General features: G+C 37.6%; 1 protein-coding gene across 5 annotated transcripts in view; it reads right to left on the bottom strand.

The window, feature by feature from the left end:
* LOC100399132 (disintegrin and metalloproteinase domain-containing protein 18) overlaps positions 1–15055 on the bottom strand; it is a 134290-nt gene extending 119235 nt beyond the window's left edge. For all 5 annotated transcript variants that reach the window (XM_054243875.2, XM_035270358.3, XM_054243877.2 and 2 more), the window contains exons 1-6: positions 14969–15055; positions 14475–14557; positions 13223–13278; positions 10941–11019; positions 10500–10576; positions 9358–9535 (exon numbers count right to left, since the gene is read on the bottom strand). In XM_054243875.2, coding sequence (XP_054099850.2) covers positions 9358–9535; positions 10500–10576; positions 10941–11019; positions 13223–13278; positions 14475–14557; positions 14969–15026 — 531 coding nt within the window. In that variant the 5' untranslated portion in view covers positions 15027–15055. The remainder of the gene's footprint in view (positions 1–9357; positions 9536–10499; positions 10577–10940; positions 11020–13222; positions 13279–14474; positions 14558–14968) is intronic.
* Between the last annotated feature and the right edge of the window lie 6813 nt (positions 15056–21868).

Genomic DNA, 21868 nt, shown 5'->3' with positions numbered 1-21868 from the left:
TTTTGCTTAGAATTGACTTGGCTATGCGGGCTCTCTTTTGGTTCCATATGAAGTTCATGGTGGTTTTTTCCAGTTCTGTGAAGAAAGTCAATGGTAGCTTGATGGGGATAGCGTTGATTCTGTAAATTACTTTGGGCAGTATAGCCATTTTCACGATATTAGTTCTTCCTAACCATGAACATGGAATGTTTCTCCATCTGTTTGTGTCCTCTCTGATTTCGTTGAGCAGTGGTTTGTAGTTCTCCTTGAAGAGGTCCCTTACGTTCCTTGTGAGTTGTATTCCAAGGTATTTTATTCTTTTTGTAGCAATTGCGAATGGCAGTTCGCTCTTGATTTGGCTTTCTTTAAGTCTGTTATTGGTGTAGAACGAATGCTTGTGATTTTTGCACATTGATTTTATATCCTGAGACTTTGCTCAAGTTGTTTATCAGTTTCAGGAGTTTTTGGGCTGAGGCGATGGGGTCTTCTAGGTATACTATCATGTCGTCTGCAAATAGAGACAATTTGGCTTCCACCTTTCCTATTTGAATACCCTTTATTTCTTTTTCTTGCCTGATTGCTCTGGCTAGAACTTCCAGTACTATATTGAATAGGAGTGGTGAGAGAGGGCATCCTTGTCTAGTACCAGATTTCAAAGGGAATGCTTCCAGTTTTTGCCCATTCAGTATGATATTGGGTGTTGGTTTGTCATAAATAGCTTTTATTACTTTGAGATACGTTCCATCGATACCGAGTTTATTGAGGGTTTTTAGCATAAAGGGCTGTTGAATTTTGTCAAATGCCTTCTCTGCGTCAATTGAGATAATCATGTGGTTTTTGTTTTTGGTTCTGTTTATGTGGTGAATTACGTTGATAGACTTGCGTATGTTGAACCAGCCTTGCATCCCTGGGATGAATCCTACTTGATCATGATGAATAAGTTTTTTGATTTGCTGTTGCAATCGGCTTGCCAATATTTTATTGAAGATTTTTGCATCTATGTTCATCATGGATATTGGCCTGAAGTTTTCTTTTCTCGTTGGGTCTCTGCCGGGTTTTGGTATCAGGATGATGTTGGTCTCATAAAATGATTTGGGAAGGATTCCCTCTTTTTGGATTGTTTGAAATAGTTTTAGAAGGAATGGTACCAGCTCCTCCTTGTGTGTCTGGTAGAATTCGGCTGTGAACCCATCTGGACCTGGGCTTTTTTTGTGAGGTAGGCTCTTAATTGCTGCCTCAACTTCAGACCTTGTTATTGGTCTATTCATAGTTTCAGCTTCCTCCTGGTTTAGGCTTGGGAGGACACAGGAGTCCAGGAATTTATCCATTTCTTCCAGGTTTACTAGTTTATGTGCATAGAGTTGTTTGTAATATTCTCTGATGATGGTTTGAATTTCTGTGGAATCTGTGGTGATTTCCCCTTTATCATTTTTTATTGCATCTATTTGGTTGTTCTCTCTTTTATTTTTAATCAATCTGGCTAGTGGTCTGTCTATTTTGTTGATCTTTTCAAAAAACCAGCTCTTGGATTTATTGATTTTTTGAAGGGTTTTTCGTGTCTCAATCTCCTTCAGCTCAGCTCTGATCTTAGTTATTTCTTGTCTTCTGCTGGGTTTTGAGTTTTTTGATCTTGCTCCTCTAGCTCTTTCAATTTTGACGATAGGGTGTCAATTTTGGATCTCTCCATTCTCCTCATATGGGCACTTATTGCTATATACTTTCCTCTAGAGACTGCTTTAAATGTGTCCCAGAGGTTCTGGCACGTTGTGTCTTCGTTCTCATTGGTTTCGAAGAACTTCTTTATTTCTGCCTTCATTTCGTTGTTTACCCAGTCAACATTCAAGAGCCAGTTGTTCAGTTTCCATGAAGCTGTGCGGTTCTGGGTCGGTTTCTGAATTCTGAGTTCTAACTTGATTGCACTATGGTCTGAGAGGCTGTTTGTTATGATTTCAGTTGTTTTGCATTTGTTGAGCAGTGCTTTACTTCCAATTATGTGGTCAATTTTAGAGTAGGTGTGATGTGGTGCTGAGAAGAATGTGTATTCTGTGGATTTGGGGTGGAGAGTTCTGTAAATGTCCACCAGGTTTGCTTGCTCCAGGTCTGAGTTCAAGCCCTGGGTATCCTTGTTGATTTTCTGTCTGGTTGATCTGTCTAGTATTGACAGTGGAGTGTTAAAGTCTCCCACTATTATTGTGTGGGAGTCTAAGTCCTTCTGTAAGTCATTAAGAACTTGCCTTATGTATCTGGGTGCTCCTGTGTTGGGTCCATATATGTTTAGGATCGTTAGCTCTTCTTGTTGTATCGATCCTTTTACCATTATGTAATGGCCTTCTTTGTCTCGTTGATCTTTGTTGCTTTAAAGTCTATTTTATCAGAGATGAGAATTGCAACTCCTGCTTTTTTTTGCTTTCCATTAGCTTGGTAAATCTTCCTCCATCCCTTTATTTTGAGCCTTTGTGTATCCTTGCATGTGAGATGGGTTTCCTGGATACAGCACACTGATGGGTTTTGGATTTTTATCCAATTTGCCAGTCTGTGTCTTTTGATTGGTGCATTTAGTCCATTTACATTTAGGGTTAATATTGTTATGTGTGAATTTGATACTGCCATTTTGATGCTAAGTGGCTGTTTTGCCTGTTAGTTGTTGTAGGTTCTTCATTATGTTGAAGCTCTTTAGCATTCAGTGTGATTTTGGAATGGCTGGTACTGATTGATCCTTTCTATGTGTAGTGCCTCTTTTAGGAGCTCTTGTAAAGCAGGCCTGGTGGTGACAAAATCTCTGAGTACTTGCTTGTTCGCCAAGGATTTTATTCTTCCTTCACTTCTGAAGCTCAGTTTGGCTGGATATGAAATTCTGGGTTGAAAGTTCTTTTCTTTAAGAATGTTGCATATTGGCCCCCACTCTCTTCTGGCTTGTAGTGTTTCTGCCGAGAGATCTGCTGTGAGTCTGATGGGCTTCCCTTTGTGGGTGAACCGACCTTTCTCTCTGGCTGCCCTTAGTATTCTCTCCTTTATTTCAACCCTGTTGAATCTGACGATTATGTGCCTTGGGGTTGCTCTTCTTGCAGAATATCTTTGTGGTGTTCTCTGTATTTCCTGCAATTGAGTGTTGGCTTGTCTTGCTAGGTGGGGGAAATTTTCCTGGATGATGTCCTGAAGAGTATTTTCCAGCTGGGATTCATTCTCTTCGTCCCCTTCTGGTACACCTATCAAACGTAGGTTAGGTCTTTTCACATAGTCCCACATTTCTTGGAGACTTTGTTCATTCCTTTTTGCGCTTTTTTCTCTGATCTTGGTTTCTCGTTTTATTTCATTGAGTTGGTCTTCGACTTCAGATATTCTTTCTTCTGCTTGGTCAATTCGGCTATTGAAACTTGTGTTTGCTTCACGAAGTTCTCGTATTGTGTTTTTCAGCTCCTTTAATTCATTCATATTCCTCTCTAAGGTATCCATTCTTGTTATCATTTCCTCGAATCTTTTTTCAAATCTTTTTTCAAGGTTCTTAGTTTCTTTGCATTGATTTAATACATGATCTTTTAGCTCACAAAAGTTTCTCATTATCCATCTTCTGAAGTCTAATTCCGTCATTTCGTCACAGTCATTCTCCGTCCAGCTTTGTTCCCTTGCTGGTGAGGAGTTTTGGTCCTTTCTAGGAGGCGATGTGTTCTGGTTTCGGGTGTTTTCCTCCTTTTTGCGCTGGTTTCTTCCCATCTTTGTGGATTTGTCTGCTGGTCGTCTGCGTAGTTGCTGACTTTTCGTTTGGGTCTCTGAGTGGACACCCAGAATGTTGATGATGAAGTATTTCTGTTGCTTGGTTTTCCTTCTACCAGTCTAGCCCCTTCGCTGTACGACTGTTGAGGTCCGCTCCAGACCCTGCTTGTCTGGGCTGCACCTCTAGCCGTGGCACAGCGAGGGATGCTACCAGTTTCTTTTTCTGCTCTCTTTGTCCCAGGATGATGCCTGCCTAATGACAGTCTTTTGGATATAGAGGGGTCAGGGAGCTGCTTGAGGAGACAGTTTGTACTTTATAGGGGTTTAATTGCTGAGCTGTGCACTCTGTTGTTCATTCAGGGCTGTTAGGCTGCTATGTTTGATTCTGCTGCAACACAGCTCATTAAACAACCCTTTTTTTTTTCTCAAATGCTCTGTGTTGAGGGGTTTGGGCTTTATTTTTGGATGTCCAATCAGGTGTCCTGCCCAGCTCGAAGGCAGACTAGCCACTGTTTGGCTGCCGAGGCTCCGCCCTGCTGTTGTGTGATTCGCGCTGTTCCTGCAGGCTCTGCTGTGGTCTCCGCCACGCCCTGCGGCGGAGTCTCTTCGTTGTAGCGTGTTGCCTCAGCAATGGCAGGCTGCGTCAGCAGTGGGCGTGTATCTCAGTAGGGACGGGTTGCCTCGGCAACGGCTGGCTGCGTCAGCAGTGGGCGTGTATATCAGTTGGGGCAGGTTGCCTCCGTAGTGGTGGACGCCCCTCCCCCACAGAGCGTCTCGGACCGTCTGCCCGGGATAGTTTGATCGAGGTTTTGTTCGTCCCACTGGGTATCCCAAACGATCTGTCCCTGCAATCCCCTGGGCTGGGCTACTGTGCAAGTCTCCTTCAGTCTCAAGTCCAGCCCTCTCAAGTCTCAGGTTGCTGGTTCAACAAGGCACCCGGAAAGCACACCCTGTGGGGATTGCTGGGTAGGGCCGGCCGCCGCCGCCCCGGCTGCCGGCTTCGCCAGGCAGACCTACTGCCTGGCGTCCCGTGTCTTTTTATACTTGGGAGTTTCCCCGTTCTGTGGGCAACAAAGATCAGTCTGGAAATGCAGCACTGACTCACCGTTTGCGGATTCAACGCGGGCTCCAATCCTGGGTTGTTCTCACAGCGCCATCTTGAGTCCCCTCCAATTAAGTCTTCTTGTTGAATTGAACCCTTTATCATTATGCAGTACTTTTTGTCCATTTTGATTGTTGTTGGTTTATAGTTTATTACATCTGAAATTAGAATAGCAACTCCTGGGTTTTGTGTTTTCAGGTTGCTTGGTAGATTTTTCTCCATCTCTTGCTTTGAGAGTATGGGTGTCTTTGCATGTGAAATGGGTCCCTTGAAGAAATTATACTGTTGGCTCTTGCTTTTTCATCCAATCGTCATGCTATGTCCTTTTATGTGGGGTGTTTTCCCCTTTACATTCAAAGTTAATGTTGTTATGTGCAGATTTGATGCTGTCATTGTGTTGTTAGCTGGCCCCTAAGCAGATCTGATTGTGTAGTTTCTCTCCAGTGTCAATTGTCTACCTACTTACATGCATTCGTGTGGTGGACTGTATGGTCTTTTGTTTCCATGTTTAGCATTCCCCTAAGGGCCTCTTGTAAGGCAGGTCTGGTGGAACAAATTCCCTCTGCATTAGCTTGTCTGAAGAGGATTTTATTTCTTCTTTGCTTATAAAGTTTAATTTCGATGGATATCTAATTCTTGGTTGAAATTTCTTTAAGAATGCTGAATGGAGGCTCTCAATCTCTTCTGGCTTGTAGGGTTTTGCTGAGAGATCTACTCCTCACTTAACGAGGCTCTTTGTAGGAAGCTTGCCCCTTGTCTCTCTTTGCAATATTTTTTTTTTTTTTTTTTTGAGACGGAGTTTCGCTCTTGTTACCCAGGCTGGAGTGCAATGGTAGGATCTCGGCTCACTGCAACCTCCGCCTCCTAGGTTCGGGCAATTCTCCTGCCTCAGCATCCCGAGTAGCTGGGATTACAGGCACGTGCCACCATGCCCAGCTAATTTTTTGTATTTTTAGTAGAGACGGGGTTTCACCATGTTGACCAGGATGGTCTCGATCTCTTGACCTCGTGATCCACCTGTCTCGGACTCCCAAAGTGCTGGGATTACAGGCTTGAGCCACCGCGCCCGGCCCTCTTTGCAATATTTTTTCTTTCACAATGAGTTTGGGGATCTGATCTCTATGTGTCTTAAGGATGGTTGTCTTGCATAGCATTTTCCTAGAGTACTCTGAATTTCCTAAATTTGAATAAGAACCCCTCTAGTAAAGTTTGGACATTTTTTGTAACAAATATCCTCAAATGTGTTTTCCAAGTTGCTTGCTCTCTCTTTTTCACTCCATTTCAGGGATGACAATTAATCACAGGTTTGACCTCTTTACATAATCCCATATTTCTCACAGGTTTTGCTCATTCTTTTGTATTTTTTTCTTTGTTTTTGTCTGACTGAATTGATTTTAAGAACCAGTCATGGAGCTCTGAAGTTCTTTTTTTGCTTTTGTCTATTCTGTTGTTAATACTTCTGGCTGTACTATGAAATTCTTCTAGTGTTTTTTTTCAGCTCTGTTATATCAGTTTCATTCTTTCTTTAAATGGCTATATCCTCTTTCATCTTTTCATTGTTTAATTGGATTATTTATATTCCTTGGATGGGGTTTCAACTTTCCCTTAAATCTCAATGATCTTCATTGCCATCTAGATTCTGAATTCTAAGTATGTAATTTCAGCCATTTCAGCTTGGTTAAGAACCATTGCCAGAGATAGGCAGGAAGACATTCTGGCTTTCTGAGTTGACAGAGTTCTTGTGCTAGCTCTTCCTCATCTGCGTGGGCAGATGTTCATTAAAGTTTTTGTCCTTTGGGTGAGGCTTTTTGCTTTTACATTCTTTGATGCCTTGAGGGTGACCATGTTTGTAAGTTGGGTTCAGTCAACTGACTTTGTTTCTGGATGATTTTTAGGGGGCTCATGCTCAGCTTAGTATTCCTGGCTGCAGGCTCTAACCCTGGGGGGTTGAAACCAGGCCCATGGCTTTGTTTTCTGGACCTTCAAGGTTAAACAATGGCTGTGCTTGAGGGGCCAAGGTATTCCCGATATACTGGCAACAACATTCCATTTGGGGATGCTGTTGAAAGTGCTTTGTCTGGGTGATGGCAGCAGGGTCTGCACTCCTGCATGCAGACCAGCAGCAGCTGGCTGGTGGTGTAGCAAGGTCTGCATGCATGTGTGTACATGCGGTGGTGGTAGTGGCCTGTTGGGTTCCACGCATGCATGCCTGGCAGCAGCAACAGGGAGACACGGTGGAGTCCACACATCCAGGTGTGTTCCAGCAGTGGTAGCTCTATGGGGTCTGCATGTGCACATGCACTGGCAGGGGTGAGGCTGCAACAAGTTTCATGCACACATACCAGAAAAATAATGGGGGAAGCCATGAGTGAGTGTGCACCAACAAAGTGGCGGGAGGAGGCTACTGGCACATGTGTGTTGGCAAGGGCCCATCTGCTAAAGCTCTCCAATGATTAGGTAGGGTCTGCTAGTGAAGGAGCTATGGCAGCAACAACAGGGAAACATCCCGGTTGAGTATCTGAGGTAGTGCTGCAAATGAATGTGGCCAAGGAGGGACCCCAGAAGAGTATGTCTGACAGTGGGGTCCACAGATCAGAATGGCCTTGTCCCACAGGCAAGGCAGCCCTGTTTTGTCCAGGTCCAACCATCAACAAAAACAAAAGCCACCTAGAGGAGTGTGGGGAGCCTTGGGGTAGGAGTGCTCCTGGCTATGCTCCAGGTGTTCCTTAACCAAATGCCCTGGACTCTGCACAGGCTGGAGGCCTGTGCCTGCCACTTCTTCAAGCAGCTCTCCCTCCCAGATCAAAGTGTCTGTGGGGGTCATGGGGTCTCCTGCAGCTAGAATTCTGGAAGTTTCTAGTGACAGTGGACCACACCTCTAATATTTAACTCACCCCTTCCCCAGGAGGTGCTGGGAGCCAGGAATGAGTGCTGGTGCTCAACAGCCTTGTAAAAGATTCCTGGCTTCCTCCCCAATCAGCACAGGGTCTGTATCCTCCCTCCATCCTTCCTTCCAAAGATGTGCTCTTCTTTGGTTGGAAGAAGACTGTGTTGGTCTTCTTTGTCTGGTTTTCTGGTGGGAGATAACCTTCCTGACTCTGTCTATTTGGCCGTCTTTGCTCCCCTCCCTCTCATTTTCTTTTCACTAATTAAGCCATGTTATTTCTTTTAGTTGGAGAATATAATTCATTTACATTCAAGGTAATTCTATATGAGTAAGAAGTTGGTATTACCATATTGTTATTTGTTTTCTAGTTGTTTTCTATAAACTTCTTCATTTTTTTCATTTCTTGCTATCTTCCTTTGTGGTTAAGTGATTTTTTTCTCTATCAAAGTAGGTTTTGATTTTTTGTTTTCTGCTTTTATTGTGTCTGTTAAAAATTTTTGCTTTGTGGTTATCAAAGCTTACAAAGAACGTCTTAAAGCAGGTTATTTTGAACTGATACCAAATTAATTGTAGTCACAAAAAAAGGAAAAAGAAAAACTCTATTTTTTATACATTTGGTTCCCATCACAACCTATAGACACTTTTTTTCTCCACATGTTGGTTAATGGTTTAATCTGCAATCTCAGCTTTTTGGTGTTTTCCATAAAAATCATTGATGTGCACTTTGTCCAACCTTTACTCTGCTGTACATGTGGAAGCAATGCTGTTTCCAGCTTTCCATATCTCTTATCTGAAGCCAGAAACCTGAGAGGAATACTTTCTTTATCCCAGTATATACTTTCAGCAGTAATGAACTACAAAATAGAGACAGATTTTAAAGTAGCATATAAGTGTAACATCTCTGGGGACCATACAGATAGATGGTTTCATAGCTCCTCGGGATTTTTTTTTCCCAGGATTCACACAAGCTAATTTAATTTCAAAACACATCAATTTACAGACCTAAGAAGTACTTTGAGCTCCAAGTACAGTAAACACAAAGAGATCCATTCATAGACGCATGATAAGCACACTGCCATAAGACAAAGGCAAAGAAAGAATCTCAAAAGAAAAAAGAGAAGCAACTCATTTTGTGTAAGGAATTCTCAGTAAGAGTAATAGACTATTTTTATCGGAAATAAAACAGAGGCCACATGGTGATGGATTGAAATATTCAAAGTGCTGAAAGAAAGAAACTGTCAAGCAAGAATTCTACATCTAGTCTACCAGCAAATTAAGAGCACTGAGCAATATGCAAATGGCTGCGTATTTTAGAAAGATATGTTCAAGTAGGGTGTAAGATATATATCAAAATATTAAAAGTAATGTTACCAAGGTACTAGAATAGTGGCGACTCTGTTCTTTCTGCATTTATAAACTTTTTTAATAGTATCCATTTTGTTTTTAAAAATATAAACATTATGTTACATAATATACAATAAAATACTAAGCTTGAAATATATAACTTTCCAAATATTTTAGATGAAGTTTCAAGGTTTTATTTAAAGATAGAAAAATATATAAAATGTAGTATTTGTGCTCAATAGCTAACTATATTCCTTTCATGATTTAAAAGAAAACTAGAAAACTACAGAGGCAATTTTCTAGTATGTCATAACATCAGAAAGATGACAGTCACCTGTGAGCTTAAATGAACTTTGTAGGGCTGGTCTTTCTGCCAAATATGGCTGTAATTTTCTGCTAAACTTGATACATTTGGATCATTATTTTTCATTTGATAAATTATATGTTCAAATCTTGCTGAAAATTCCAATGGTTCAATTCCATAACTAGTATTTTCAAACTGAAGCAATCCCCTGAAAATTTAGAAGGCAATAAGGGAATAATTATAAAAATCCCAAAAATGATCCCATCAAAATGATAATCTGAAATGGCATAAGAAGTAAGAAACTATACTAAAGAACACATTTAAAGCCCATTTTCTTTTTCCACTTTTTTGGAGGGGACAGTTTATCATTAGTGAAAGCCACCATATCTGGCTTAGTTTTGCTTACATTTTAAAGATCTAAATGCAATTAAGAATATTTTTGTAAGACAATCACATGAATTAAAGCCAAATTTACCTCAAACCAATATAATTGTTGAGAATTCCAGGAATAACATTACTGTTCTTGCAGAGGTTACATAAGGGAAAGGACATAAGTAGACTATACAGCTAAAGAGGTTGTTCTCTATAAAAACCACATTCAGAAAATGCCAATTTTCTGAGTTGATGTGAATAAATTTCAGAAATCAGCCAATTGAAACCAAAGGGAAGTTAGAGGGAGCATTTTTTTCTCTGCTCTGGATCCTTCTTTTCCTGATAAACTTATCATAAATGAGTATCCCAGCATCAGTAACAAAAATAATTCACCCTCATTCTTTATTCCTGAGGGATCTTCTTAATTAGTTGTTTTATATCTGGCACTAAGCTGAAAACATACTGTATTTTCCTATTATAATTATATAACTAATTAGTGCCATTTTCCATAACTATTTGAGAAAACAGATGCAGAATGCAATAATTACACTGAAGGAGTTGTTTTAAAGTTTTCTTTCATGAATCCCATTTTTCATGATATCCCTGGGTTGATTTCATGGGAATAGGCCCTTAAATCCAAGTATTAACATTAATATAAATAAAATAAAGCTGTTATAAAGAAAACTTTCAGCTTTGATTTCCCTTAAACTTCCACAATTTGCATGTGTTAGTCACTGAGTTTTGTTTAAAAGTGTTATCTTAAATCCTCCATCTATAGATTTCTTATAAGGTGCTATTACCTGAGACCAGAACATATACTGAGGGTCACAAATGAATTTGGAAATTCGGCAGCATATCCTTGGTAATAGCAATGCATCTGCAAAACGTTACAGAAAGGCAAGTATATAAAGTTGTGTTGAATAAAATATGTATTGTTGAACATTTCAGAAGATACAAAATACTAAAATATTTAATAATAAGATCATGAATCATACAGAATTATTAATGCATATTTTCAAAAAAAAAGATATTTGACAATTCTCTTTGCACCACCTAGGTCTCTGTGAGTGTTCTCTTATACCTGGGTTTCATCTCTATCACTTGCCATTTCTAAGTACAAAAGTCAGTAACATGTCAGTAAAGATAAAACATTTGTATTAAAATGTCAACATGAAAAGCATTCTAATGGTAATAATATATCCACTTCAACAAAAAACATAAGGTATCTTATCTTAGTTTACCATAAAATATGGAGACTCAGCATGCAAAGATCCAGTTTCACTATATGTAAAAACCAAGAAGTTCTGGGGTAAGAATGAGCTAAAAAAACCAAGAAATAATAAAAAAGTTTGAGTCATAATTTTAATATAAATGTTAAAAAACAAGTATCACATACATTTTCTATAACATGATTTAATTAGCTTTATATAATGGCATGATTTAATTAGAGTGATTTTATGAGGCATAACAGTTGAAATTCATACAACTGGTGAATCAAGGAGTTTAGACTTCCTTAGCATTGGGGAAGTCTCTGAGATTCCCCTGCATCAGATATTTGTGTGTATGGCTGTGTGTGATGACGTTCAGTAAATGTACTGAGTGTTCACTATCTGACAGACCCTCATGTAGGTGCTGAGATTCAGCAACAAACAAGAAACAAAAAGCCTTAGTCTTTGTGACAGCCAGGGGCATATAGTGCAAGCAATTAGATGACAATAGACAAGGCCTAGGGAGGGTGGTTACAAAATATAGATAGGATTGCATGGAAAAGCTCTGTGAATAGATGATTAAATACCTGAGGAATAAATCACATGGATTTTCACAGAAGTGTTATTCTAGACAGAGTTAATAGAAAATGCAAGGACCCTCAAGCAGAAATATGCTTTATATAAACAAGGAACAACTAGGGAGCAATATGACTGAGTGCGGAGTGATGAAGAGAGACTAGGGTAAGAGATGGTGTCACAGAGATGAGAAGCACTGGAGTGTTTGGGCAGATAAAGACAGCGTCAGACCAAATGTTTTAGTAAAATCAGATAGTGCTATGTTAAGAACAATCTGCAGGACAAATAAGCAGAAGAAACAGGGAGACCACTTAGATGTAAGAAGTGATGGTGCTTTGAACTAAAATAGCATCAGTCAGGGAGGTCTAATTCTGGATATATTTTGTTGGGTTTAGATGTAGATATAAATATATTTTGAATACATGGATTTATAATCCACTGTAGGGGAAAACAAAAGAAAGAAAGATATCAAGTATGACTCTAACTTTTTAAATGTTTTTTTTTTCCTGAAAAACTGATATATTTGCCAATTCCTGAAGTTATTGTGAGAAAGACAAATTTGAGAAGAAAGTCAGAATTCCATCTGGGCATGTTACCTATGAGGATTCTAGTATATACTTGGTTATCAACTAAGTACTCAGATAAGTGAATATGGCATTTATTGAAGAAGAACAAGGTAGAGATATTAATTTGGGAACAACCGATATGTGGATGATATTTAAAGTCACAAGAATTAAACAACCAGGTGACTGAATATAGCTAAAAAAAAAAAAAAATGCAGAAACAGTACCAAGGAGTACTCTAAAATTCAAGAGATAAGAAAGAATCTGCCAAAAATAAAAAGATTGAGAAGTAGAGATTAAGACTAAATAAAACACAAACAGGACATTCAAGAATATGAGGACCACTGATGAATCTATCAGAAAACACTTCTGTGGAGTTGTAGTGGCATGAAAGGTAAACATGAATTAAGTGGGGTAGTCACAAATTAAATGAGAATAATTTCCTCCAGCCTTGGTCAGTTACAAAGAAGCAGGAAGACAAGGGACAGTTGCTGTAAATATATATGTTTGAAGATATATAGAAGAGGCTACTTAATTTAATCTTTATAAAATATTGAGAAAATACAAATCAGGATACAAGAGCAGATTGTTGCTTTGAGTTGTGAGTGAGAACAGAGACTAACTGAAAAAACATGAGGGGTCTTATGTGGGGAAAGAATGTTCTAAAAGTGATTTATGTGTGATGGTGGCAACATTGTATAAAGTCATTAAAATTGTTGAATTTTATAATTTAGAGAATTTTATTTGTAAAGTAGGTTCAGTAAACTTGTTAAAAATAGATACATGTATAATCAACACATAATAAAAATTATGTCACTAGTTGAATTTTTCACCAATAATTATTTGATGTGTAACTGTATTTGATTTCACCAGATATACTTAATATACAACTTGCACTTTTTGGGTTCAATGGCTTATGCTCAATTGTAGATTTTACAAGTATGTAGTTTATTTCATAATTTGAAAATACCAAGCTAAAAATTAAAATGAAATAGTCCTCTAGATTTGATATTCAAGACATAATGAATCCTAAATTGGGAAGTCGATTGATAAAACAAGTCTACATCATATGGCATTCCTGAATTTAAATACTGCACAAAAACCTTAAGGCTGTAAAATCTAAGCTTAAAGCTTTCCCTTTTCCTTAATGAAAAAAAAAAAAAAACCATCTCTTACTTCTTTCTGAGATGTAGAGTATATGGTTGTCCATCAATTGTAATGATGTAAATAATCTAAAATGAAATAAAATAAAATAAACAGTAAAGATTATTAAGGAAATCAGAAATATATAAAATAAAACAAAATTCATCCAAGTTAATCAAAATGAGTCACTCTGTTTGTTAAAAATGAACATAATCTTTAGAATTTATTATTCTAAATAGTAAGAATTTAGTACCTGAATAAATTCCGGGACAGTGTGACCAATTTAATGTGTGGGGGTGACTTTTTAAAATAAAAATGAAAGGAAACTGTGGTATACATACTTGATGGAATACTACTCAGCCATAAAAAGAAAGGAATTAATGGCATTTGCAAAATGCATATCGTGCAAACATAAATCGAAGGGAAGTAGAAGTTGTTGCATTAGTATCAGAGAATGAGAAGGACATTATATAATGATAAAGGGTATCAATCTAGCAAGACGTAACAATCCTAAGTGGGTATGCCCCAAACGACACAGTTGGAAAATGTAAGAAGCAAAACCTGACAGAAATGAAAGACTCTCCTCCCCATTGTGTTCTTTCGGTGAACTTGTTGAAAATTTGTTGACTGTATATGTTTGGATTCATTTCTGGGCTCTCTGTTCTGTTCCATTAGTCTACATGTCTGTTTTGTTGTCGTTGTTATTGTTTTTTTTTTTAATGACAGTACCATACTGTTTTGAATTTTATGTTTTTTAAATACAATTTTAAATCAGGAAGTATGATGCCTCTAAGTTTTTTCCTCAGTAGCTATTTGGCTACTCAAGGTTATTTTGTGGTTCCATACAAAATTTAGCGTTGTATTTTCTATGTCTGTGAAGAATGCCATTGGAATTTTGATTGGGATTGCACTGAATCTGCCTATTGCTTTAGGTAGTATGAGTATTTTAAAAACATTACTCAAGAATAAAAATCAATGGACCCCATAACATAAAAGCAAACAACGTATTGCCAATATGGAGAAAGTTTCATCAGTCTGGATAGACAATCAAACCCACCATAACATTCCCTTAAGCCAAAGTTTCATCTGCAGAAAGGCCCTAACTTTCTTCAGTTTTATGAAGACTGAGAATGGTAAGAATGTCATTTAGACAAAAAGACTCTTTAACACGGTAAATTAGAACACAAGGACAATTTTACAAAGGGATGTGTATGAATTGATTGGGGCCATGTAGTCCAGAAAAAAACAAAACATCATAATTTTAAAAATGTGATCTCTTAATTACTTGCGTTTCTGAAACATCGCCATCATTGATGTTTGTCTGGATCTTCCGTGGTACTGTAATTTGCAGAACTGTTGTTTCGGAATCTGCATGAGGAAAAGCGTATGTGAGCACTCCCAGTGTATCATGCCACAGCGTCCTTTCTTCATTGTCCTCTCATCACCCTTTAAACTTCCATCCCATGAAGACACACACACAGACACACAAACACACACACAGACACACACACCCCCCCCACACAGTCCAGTTCCAGGAAGAGGTTCCTCCAGGTGTGGGAAGTTTACCCTGGCCCTTCAGGTCTTGGTGACCTCAGCCCAGCATGGGAGAAGTGTGGGCTGCCGGTCCCAGACCCTATCCAGCATCCCCCTTCCCGCCGAGGCCCGGGATCCCACACTTGTGGGCAGCTCTGAGGTCCCCATCCCCAGCCTGGCCTGAGCTTCTGGGCCCTGCGAAAGGCCAAAGCCGAAACTCGGCCTCCTCTCCTAAGGGTCACTTACTCGGGCCCTCGGATGTCAGCAGGCTCAGGCCTGAGAGGATCAGCAATAGAGACAGCATTGCGTGGCCGGCGAACCAGCAACAGGGATGGCTGTTGCCCTTGGAACGGCTGCAGCTCGCGGCCAGGGTGGTGGAGGCGGAGCAGAGCTGAAGGGCGGTGGGGTCTGCGGGGCGCTGTTGTGACTCAGCTCCAGGGATCCCAAGGCAGGTGGAGCCTACAGCCCCGCGCCCCCACCCATAGCCATCTGCTCTGGAGGAGGCATGTGGGAGCCTGAGCTTCTGCGCACTTGGGCTCCTTTTTTCCAAAAGTTTGACACCTACAATGCGTTCGGGGGTAACAGATGATTATAAAGTACATTTTACTCTAGACCTTTTGCTGGTGAAGCCTTGACAATATGACTATTCCACATCTTAGCTTTCTGGGAAGAGAGTTGAATTACTGTAGTGGGAAAAAAAAAAAAAAGCCAGAAAAACAGAAATTTACAATATGTTTGGTAGCACCCAGTTGCCAATTTTAGCCATATCTACTTCTAGTTTTCTGCTTTTAAGACTCAGGTCAAAACAAACACATTACATTTTTAAAAATCTATTTTTCTCTTATAAGCAAGTTTATTTTATGCCTTGTGTTTGCTTTTATTTTCAATTGGTTCAAAGATATTCTAAGTTCTCAATGATTTTATTTGATTCATGGATTCTTTTAAAGCATGTTGTATGTATTCCAAACATGTGGGCATTTTATTTAATTCTTAGAAAACTATCTAAAGCATCCAAATAACAAGCTGAATCTTGATTTATCATTTCAGCATCCAGCAAACAAAAATTATAACTAGAAAATGACTGCAAGGACAATTAAAATGCACTTATTAATTTGGCTTTGTATACTTTGTTTCTTAGAAAAATCTGTGGTTTAGAGACAGTAAATGAGAAGCTAGACATCAATTTTTCCCCATCAATGAGGGTAAAGAGTTTGGAAGTATTTACTGCTTTTCAAGTATACGGGTGATTCTGTGGAACGTTGGTGTTATTTCCTCCTTTACTATTTGATAAAATTCATCAGCAAAGCTATCTGGATTTGGAATTTACAAGTTTTAAACTAAAAATTCAATTTCTTTAATAAGAGAAGATTATTCATATTAATAGTTCCTTTTCAGTAAGCCTTGCTAGTTTTGGCCTTTGAGGATTTTTTTCATTTTATTTATCAAATTTACTGATATTAGCATTTTCATAGTATTTTCTCAGTATTTTTGATTGCCTGTAGGATCTGTGGTGATGTTTTTGCTCTCATTTCAGATAATGGTAATTGGTGTCTGACTACAGGTTTAGTAATTTTATTGATCCTGAAGAGATAGCTTTTTTATCTCACTGATTTTGTTTTTATTTTTAAAATGTATAATTTATATTTATTTTTACACCGGATTGAATTTGAAGATTTCTATAACTTTTTTGCATAGAATCTTAAGTAATTGATTTAAACTCTCTTACATTTCCTATGTAAAAGACCAACAATATAAATTTCCTCCAAAGCACTATTTTAAATATGTGCCACAAATTTTGCCTTGTGTTTGCTTTTATTTTCAATTGGTTCAAAGATATTCTAAGTTCTCAATGATTTTATTTGATTCATGGATTCTTTTAAAGCATGTTGTATGTATTCCAAACATGTGGGCATTTTATTTTTTGATGTCTTACTATTATGGGCAACAAATATAATGATTTTTTTATTGCATTTTAGGTTTTGGGGTACATGTGAAGAACATGCAAGATAGTTGCATAGGTACACACGTGGCAGTGTGATTTGCTGCCTTCCTCCCCTTCACCTATATCTGGCATTTCTCCCCATGGTATCTCTCACCAACTCCCCACCCCGAGCTGTCCCTCCCCTATTCCCCCCAACAGACCCCAGTGTGTAGTGCTCCTCTCCCTGTGTCCACATGTTCTTATTGTTCAACACCTGCCTAAGTCTCAGGACACAAAATCAATGTGCAAAAATCACAAGCATTCTAATACACCAATAACAGACTTAAAGAGAGCCAAATCAAGAGTGAACTCCATTAACAATTGCTACAAAGAGAATAAAATACCTAGGAATACAACTAACAAGGAAAGTAAAGGACCTCTTCAAGGAGAACTGCAAACCACTGCAACGATATAAGGGAGGGCACAAACAGATGGAGAAACATTTATTGATATGTTTAAAGTACATATTTTGCATGATCTGAATCTGTTTAAATTCATTGTTTGTTTTTTTTTAATGGCACAGAATTTGTCTAGCTTGTTAAATGCTTCAGGTGCTCCTGAAATAACTTCTGTTGTTGTAGTATGGAGTGTTACAAAAGATCACGTGATTTATTACTGTTTTTAGTCCGCTTATTTTATCATCACTCAGACATGTTGAAACCTCTGATTATATTTGTAGCTCTTTCTCTTAGTCATCTAATGAGAGCTTCAAATACGTAAAGCAAAAGATGTTAGAACAAAAGGAATTATATGTCCTCTGGATGACTTGCTATTTTTATTATTAATAAACTTATTATTAAATTATTATTTTTGTATAAAATATTTATTCAGAAATCTACTTTGCCTCATACGAATGCAGCCACTCCACTCCACCTTCCTTTTAGTTGGTGCTAACCTGGTATCTTTTTTTCATGTTAATTCATTTGTTTCTTTAGCGTTAAAGTGGATTTCTTGTTGACAATGTATTTTCCTCTTTATTTTTATTCAATCTGACATTTTCATATTTTCAGTGGAGTATTTAGAAATCTAAAGTTTGTAATGATTCTTGATATGGTTCAGTTTCAATTTAGTATGTTATTTACTATTGCTTTTCTTCCCTTTGTCCTCTTTTCTAGAGAAAGTACTGAAGAGTTGTTTGGATGGGACAGGTGAAAGGTTCAGTTTGTCTAATTTTTATGAAACAGTTTTAAATGTAGAGGACATTTCAAACAAAATTTTTACAGGGTCATATCATGTACCCTTCCCAAGGTTTCCTTTAATAGTAAAATCTTGTATATCAAAACCAGGAAATTAATATTAGTAAACTTACAGAGCTAATTTGAATTTCATACTTTTTTATATGTACTAATTTGTGTTCCTTTGCATGTAGACATGTATGCAATTTTATTATATGAATAGATTTGTAATCTCAACACCAAAATCAGCACACAAAACTGTTCCATCACTACAAGTAATCTTCATATTACCCCATATGGTAATATGGGGTAATTAATTTCAAATCCCTGGCAGATACTGATCTAGTCACCATCTATCATTTTATTTCAAGTACTTTATATAGACGGGAGCATACAGTAGCTGTTGAGTTTTTTTTAATTGCACATAATTCCCTTAAGATCCATCAAAGTCATTTTAATATAAATAATTCATTCTTTGTTATTTCTGAGTAGTATCTGTGTTATGAATGCTCCAAAGTTTGTTTAATCATTCCTCCAACAGAGGGCGTCTGGGTAGTCTCTAGTTTTGAGCTATGACAAATAACAATGCTAGGAACATTTAAAAGTTTTTGCATGAATAACAAATTTTATGACTCTAGGAGAAATACTCAAAAGTGAAATTATTGAATTTTATAATAAGGGCTGCTACTGTTTGATACAGTACCTAGTTCTGTTTTCTATCTGGACATTTTTTTTTGTTTTTTACTGTTGATCTTCATTTTATTTGTATATTCTAGACAGAAAATATTGGTCAGCTGGATGGTCTGCAAACATATTCTGTTAGTCTGCAGCTTCTTTTTCATCTCTCTAGCAAAATATTTTAAAAATATCTTAACAGGGTAATTAAAAGTATCTTTAATAAGTTCAATTTTTTGTATCGATCATGATTTGTTCTCACATGAAAGAACTCTGGGTCTAGTCCTATATCTTCAAAATTTTCTGTTTAAATTTTTCCAAAAGTTGCATAGTTTTCCCTTCTATATTGATGTTTATGGTCTAACTTTTAAACCTTTTATTTTGAAATAGTGTTTTATTTATAAAAACTTTCACAGCAATATACAGGGAGGTCTCGAGTACTCTTATCCAACCTCCTCATGTTAACATCTTGCCTAAATATACTATAATATTAAAATCAAGAAACTAACAATGATACTTTCTACAGAGACTGTTCAGATTTCACCAGTTATACATGCTTTCATACATATGGGTATGTGCATCTGCGTGTGTAATTCTGTGTAACTCGATCACACGTTGTTTCATGTAGCTAAAATCATATCAATATACAGAACTATACCATCAGCACAAGCTTTTTGATGTTCACCTTTTAGAGACACACCCACCTATTTACCTCATTAACCCTAACTCATGCAACCACTAATTTATTCTCCATGCCCATAATTTTTAATGTTTTAGGAATTATATATAAATACATAATATGTAAGCTCTTGAAACTGGTTTTATTTCACTTGGCATAATAGTCTTGAGGGTCTTCGGTGCTGTTATTTCTAACAATATTTTGTTCTTTTTTTTAATTAAAGTGTAGTATTTTGTGGTAGGGATTTGCCATGCTTTGTGTAACTGATTATTCATTGAAAAGCATTTGGGTCATTTCTAGTTTTTGGCTATTAGGTATTAAGGATTTATAAATATTTGTGTTCCAGTTTCTGTGAGGACATAAATTTTGTAATAAATGTCCTACAGTAATGATGCTGTACTTATAGATCTCTCAAGGTAACAGATTCATTTGCCAAAAACTATGGAGACGGTAGTGCTAAGAAGTTTTTTAAAGGCTGGAAGTTCCCGAGAGCAAGCTAAATTATAAATGAGCTAGAAGTTTAACAGAGAGAACTAGTGATAAAGAAAGCTGAGAAGAGAGTTCTTTTGGAGTCAGAGGAAGAAAAAATCCTCTGAAACTTGCTTGAAATACTATCCCTGCAAACACACTTAGATTAATTCAAGTAGATTGTGAAGGAATTTATGTTTTTTACAAGTTCATAGGCAGAAGGGACTTGCCTTGTCTTGGTTGAGATAATAGAGTGTGTACTTTTGCGTTAATTCTAGAATGAGTTAAGACTTTGGGGGACCTTTGGAAAGGCATGGCTGGTTTTGAAATGTGAGGACATGATATTTGGGAGGGGCCAGTTGTGGAATCATCTGGTTTGGCAGTGTTCCCACACTAATCTCATCTTAAATTTCCATGTGTTGTGGGAGGGACGCAGTGGGAGGTGATCGTTTATAAATATCAAAATATAAAATCTACATAGGTAACTCTGAGCCGAGACAAGTATCTGGAATGCCATATGAAAAAGTTTAAATTTTTTTTTACATGATCAGGGACGTTACTGAAGTATTTCTGAGGATAGCAGAAGAATTTGTCATGCTGTGGTTTGCAGTTTTCAAATTTCCTGAGATGAAGTAGAGGTCTTGAATTCTGTCAGCACTAGAGTCTAGTGATGCAGCTAAAAGACTACAGAATGCACATGGAAAGGTGGGATGAGGGCAGGAACTGATAGAAGGAAAAGAACAAAAATGTTCTCAGAGATATGACAGAGGCAGATTCTATTGGAGAGGTGACTGGATGGATGCATTTGAGTTAGAATAAAAGAGAAAAACTACAAAGATGTCTATTCTTCTGGCAGAGTGAGTAGTGACACCTTTTACCAGTGACATGCTGTATAACAGGAAAATAACTCACTTGGGTTGGAGTGAGAAAGCAGAAGGGAGCGAAGAATGCTCCCTTTGTTTGTTTTTTGTGAATGATGTGATATCACAGTCTAACATTTCTTCAAATGGATTGTCCTAACACAATTTGTTGGAAAGACTATTCTTCCCCACCCCCACTTAATTGCCTTAGGACCTGTATTAAAATCATTTGACCCGAGCATGACATTTAATTACTGGACTCTCTTTTCTGTATCTTGGATCTCTGTCAATCTTTAAAATGGATGTATTTTTCCTTTATAATAACTTTTGAAATTGAGAAGCATGTTTTCAGCAACAAGATTTTTTGGACAACTCTGTTTTCAAGATTATTTTGACTATTCTGTCAGATAATATTTTACAGCTTCCATTTGACAGTTAAGATCAGCTTGACAATTGCTGGAAGAGTAAATAGCCTGTTCAGAATTGTGTTGATTGAATCTGTAGATCAATTTGGGGAGTATTTCAACATTAACCATATTGAGTCCTCCAGTACATGAACATGGGATATCTTTAAGTTTATGTACATTTTGTTTTCTTTCAATAATGTATATTTATTTATTTATTTATTTATTTATTTAATGTATTTATTTGAGGCAGAGTCTCCCACTGTTACCCAGGCTGGAGTGCGGTGACATGATTTCAGCTCACTGCAACCCCTGTCTCCAGGGTTGAAGCGATTCTGCCACAGCTTCCTGGGGAGCTGGGATTACAGACATGCACCACTAAGTTTTAGACATGCCTGGCTAATTTTTGTATTTTTAGTAGAGATGAGGTTTCACCATGTTGTACAGGCTGATCTAGAACTCCTGACAAGTGATCCACCCGCCTTGGTCTCCCAAAGTGCTGAGATTATAGGCATGAGCCACCATGCCCAGCCCAACAATATATTTTTAGTTTATGATGTATGTCTTACACTTCTTTCATGATGCTTTTTTCTGGATATTGTAGTATTCATACTATTTGTTTGGTTATATGTATGTGAGACACCTATTGGGAATGCACAGAGGACTTCTAGAAGTCCTCTTCCCCTGCAGATAAAAATAGACAGATTATTATTAACTCTTTTATTTCTTCATGTATTCACATTGTTCTTTCTTTCTGATTCCTTGTTTCTATTTTTTATTTATGTAAAGTTTAGACAACTTTAAATGTGTAAATCAAACCTATATAAATACCAGTTTATAATAGTGCTTTTCAATGTAACTATCACAAACTTAATGAAAAAGAAACTTGTGTTTCAGTCCAAGG

The sequence above is a fragment of the Callithrix jacchus genome, chromosome 13 (genome assembly GCF_049354715.1).
Source record: "Callithrix jacchus isolate 240 chromosome 13, calJac240_pri, whole genome shotgun sequence".
NCBI classification, from domain to species: Eukaryota; Metazoa; Chordata; class Mammalia; order Primates; family Cebidae; genus Callithrix; species Callithrix jacchus.
Note: the sequence above shows the minus strand (reverse complement) of the source record. Positions and strands in the feature narration are given on the sequence as shown.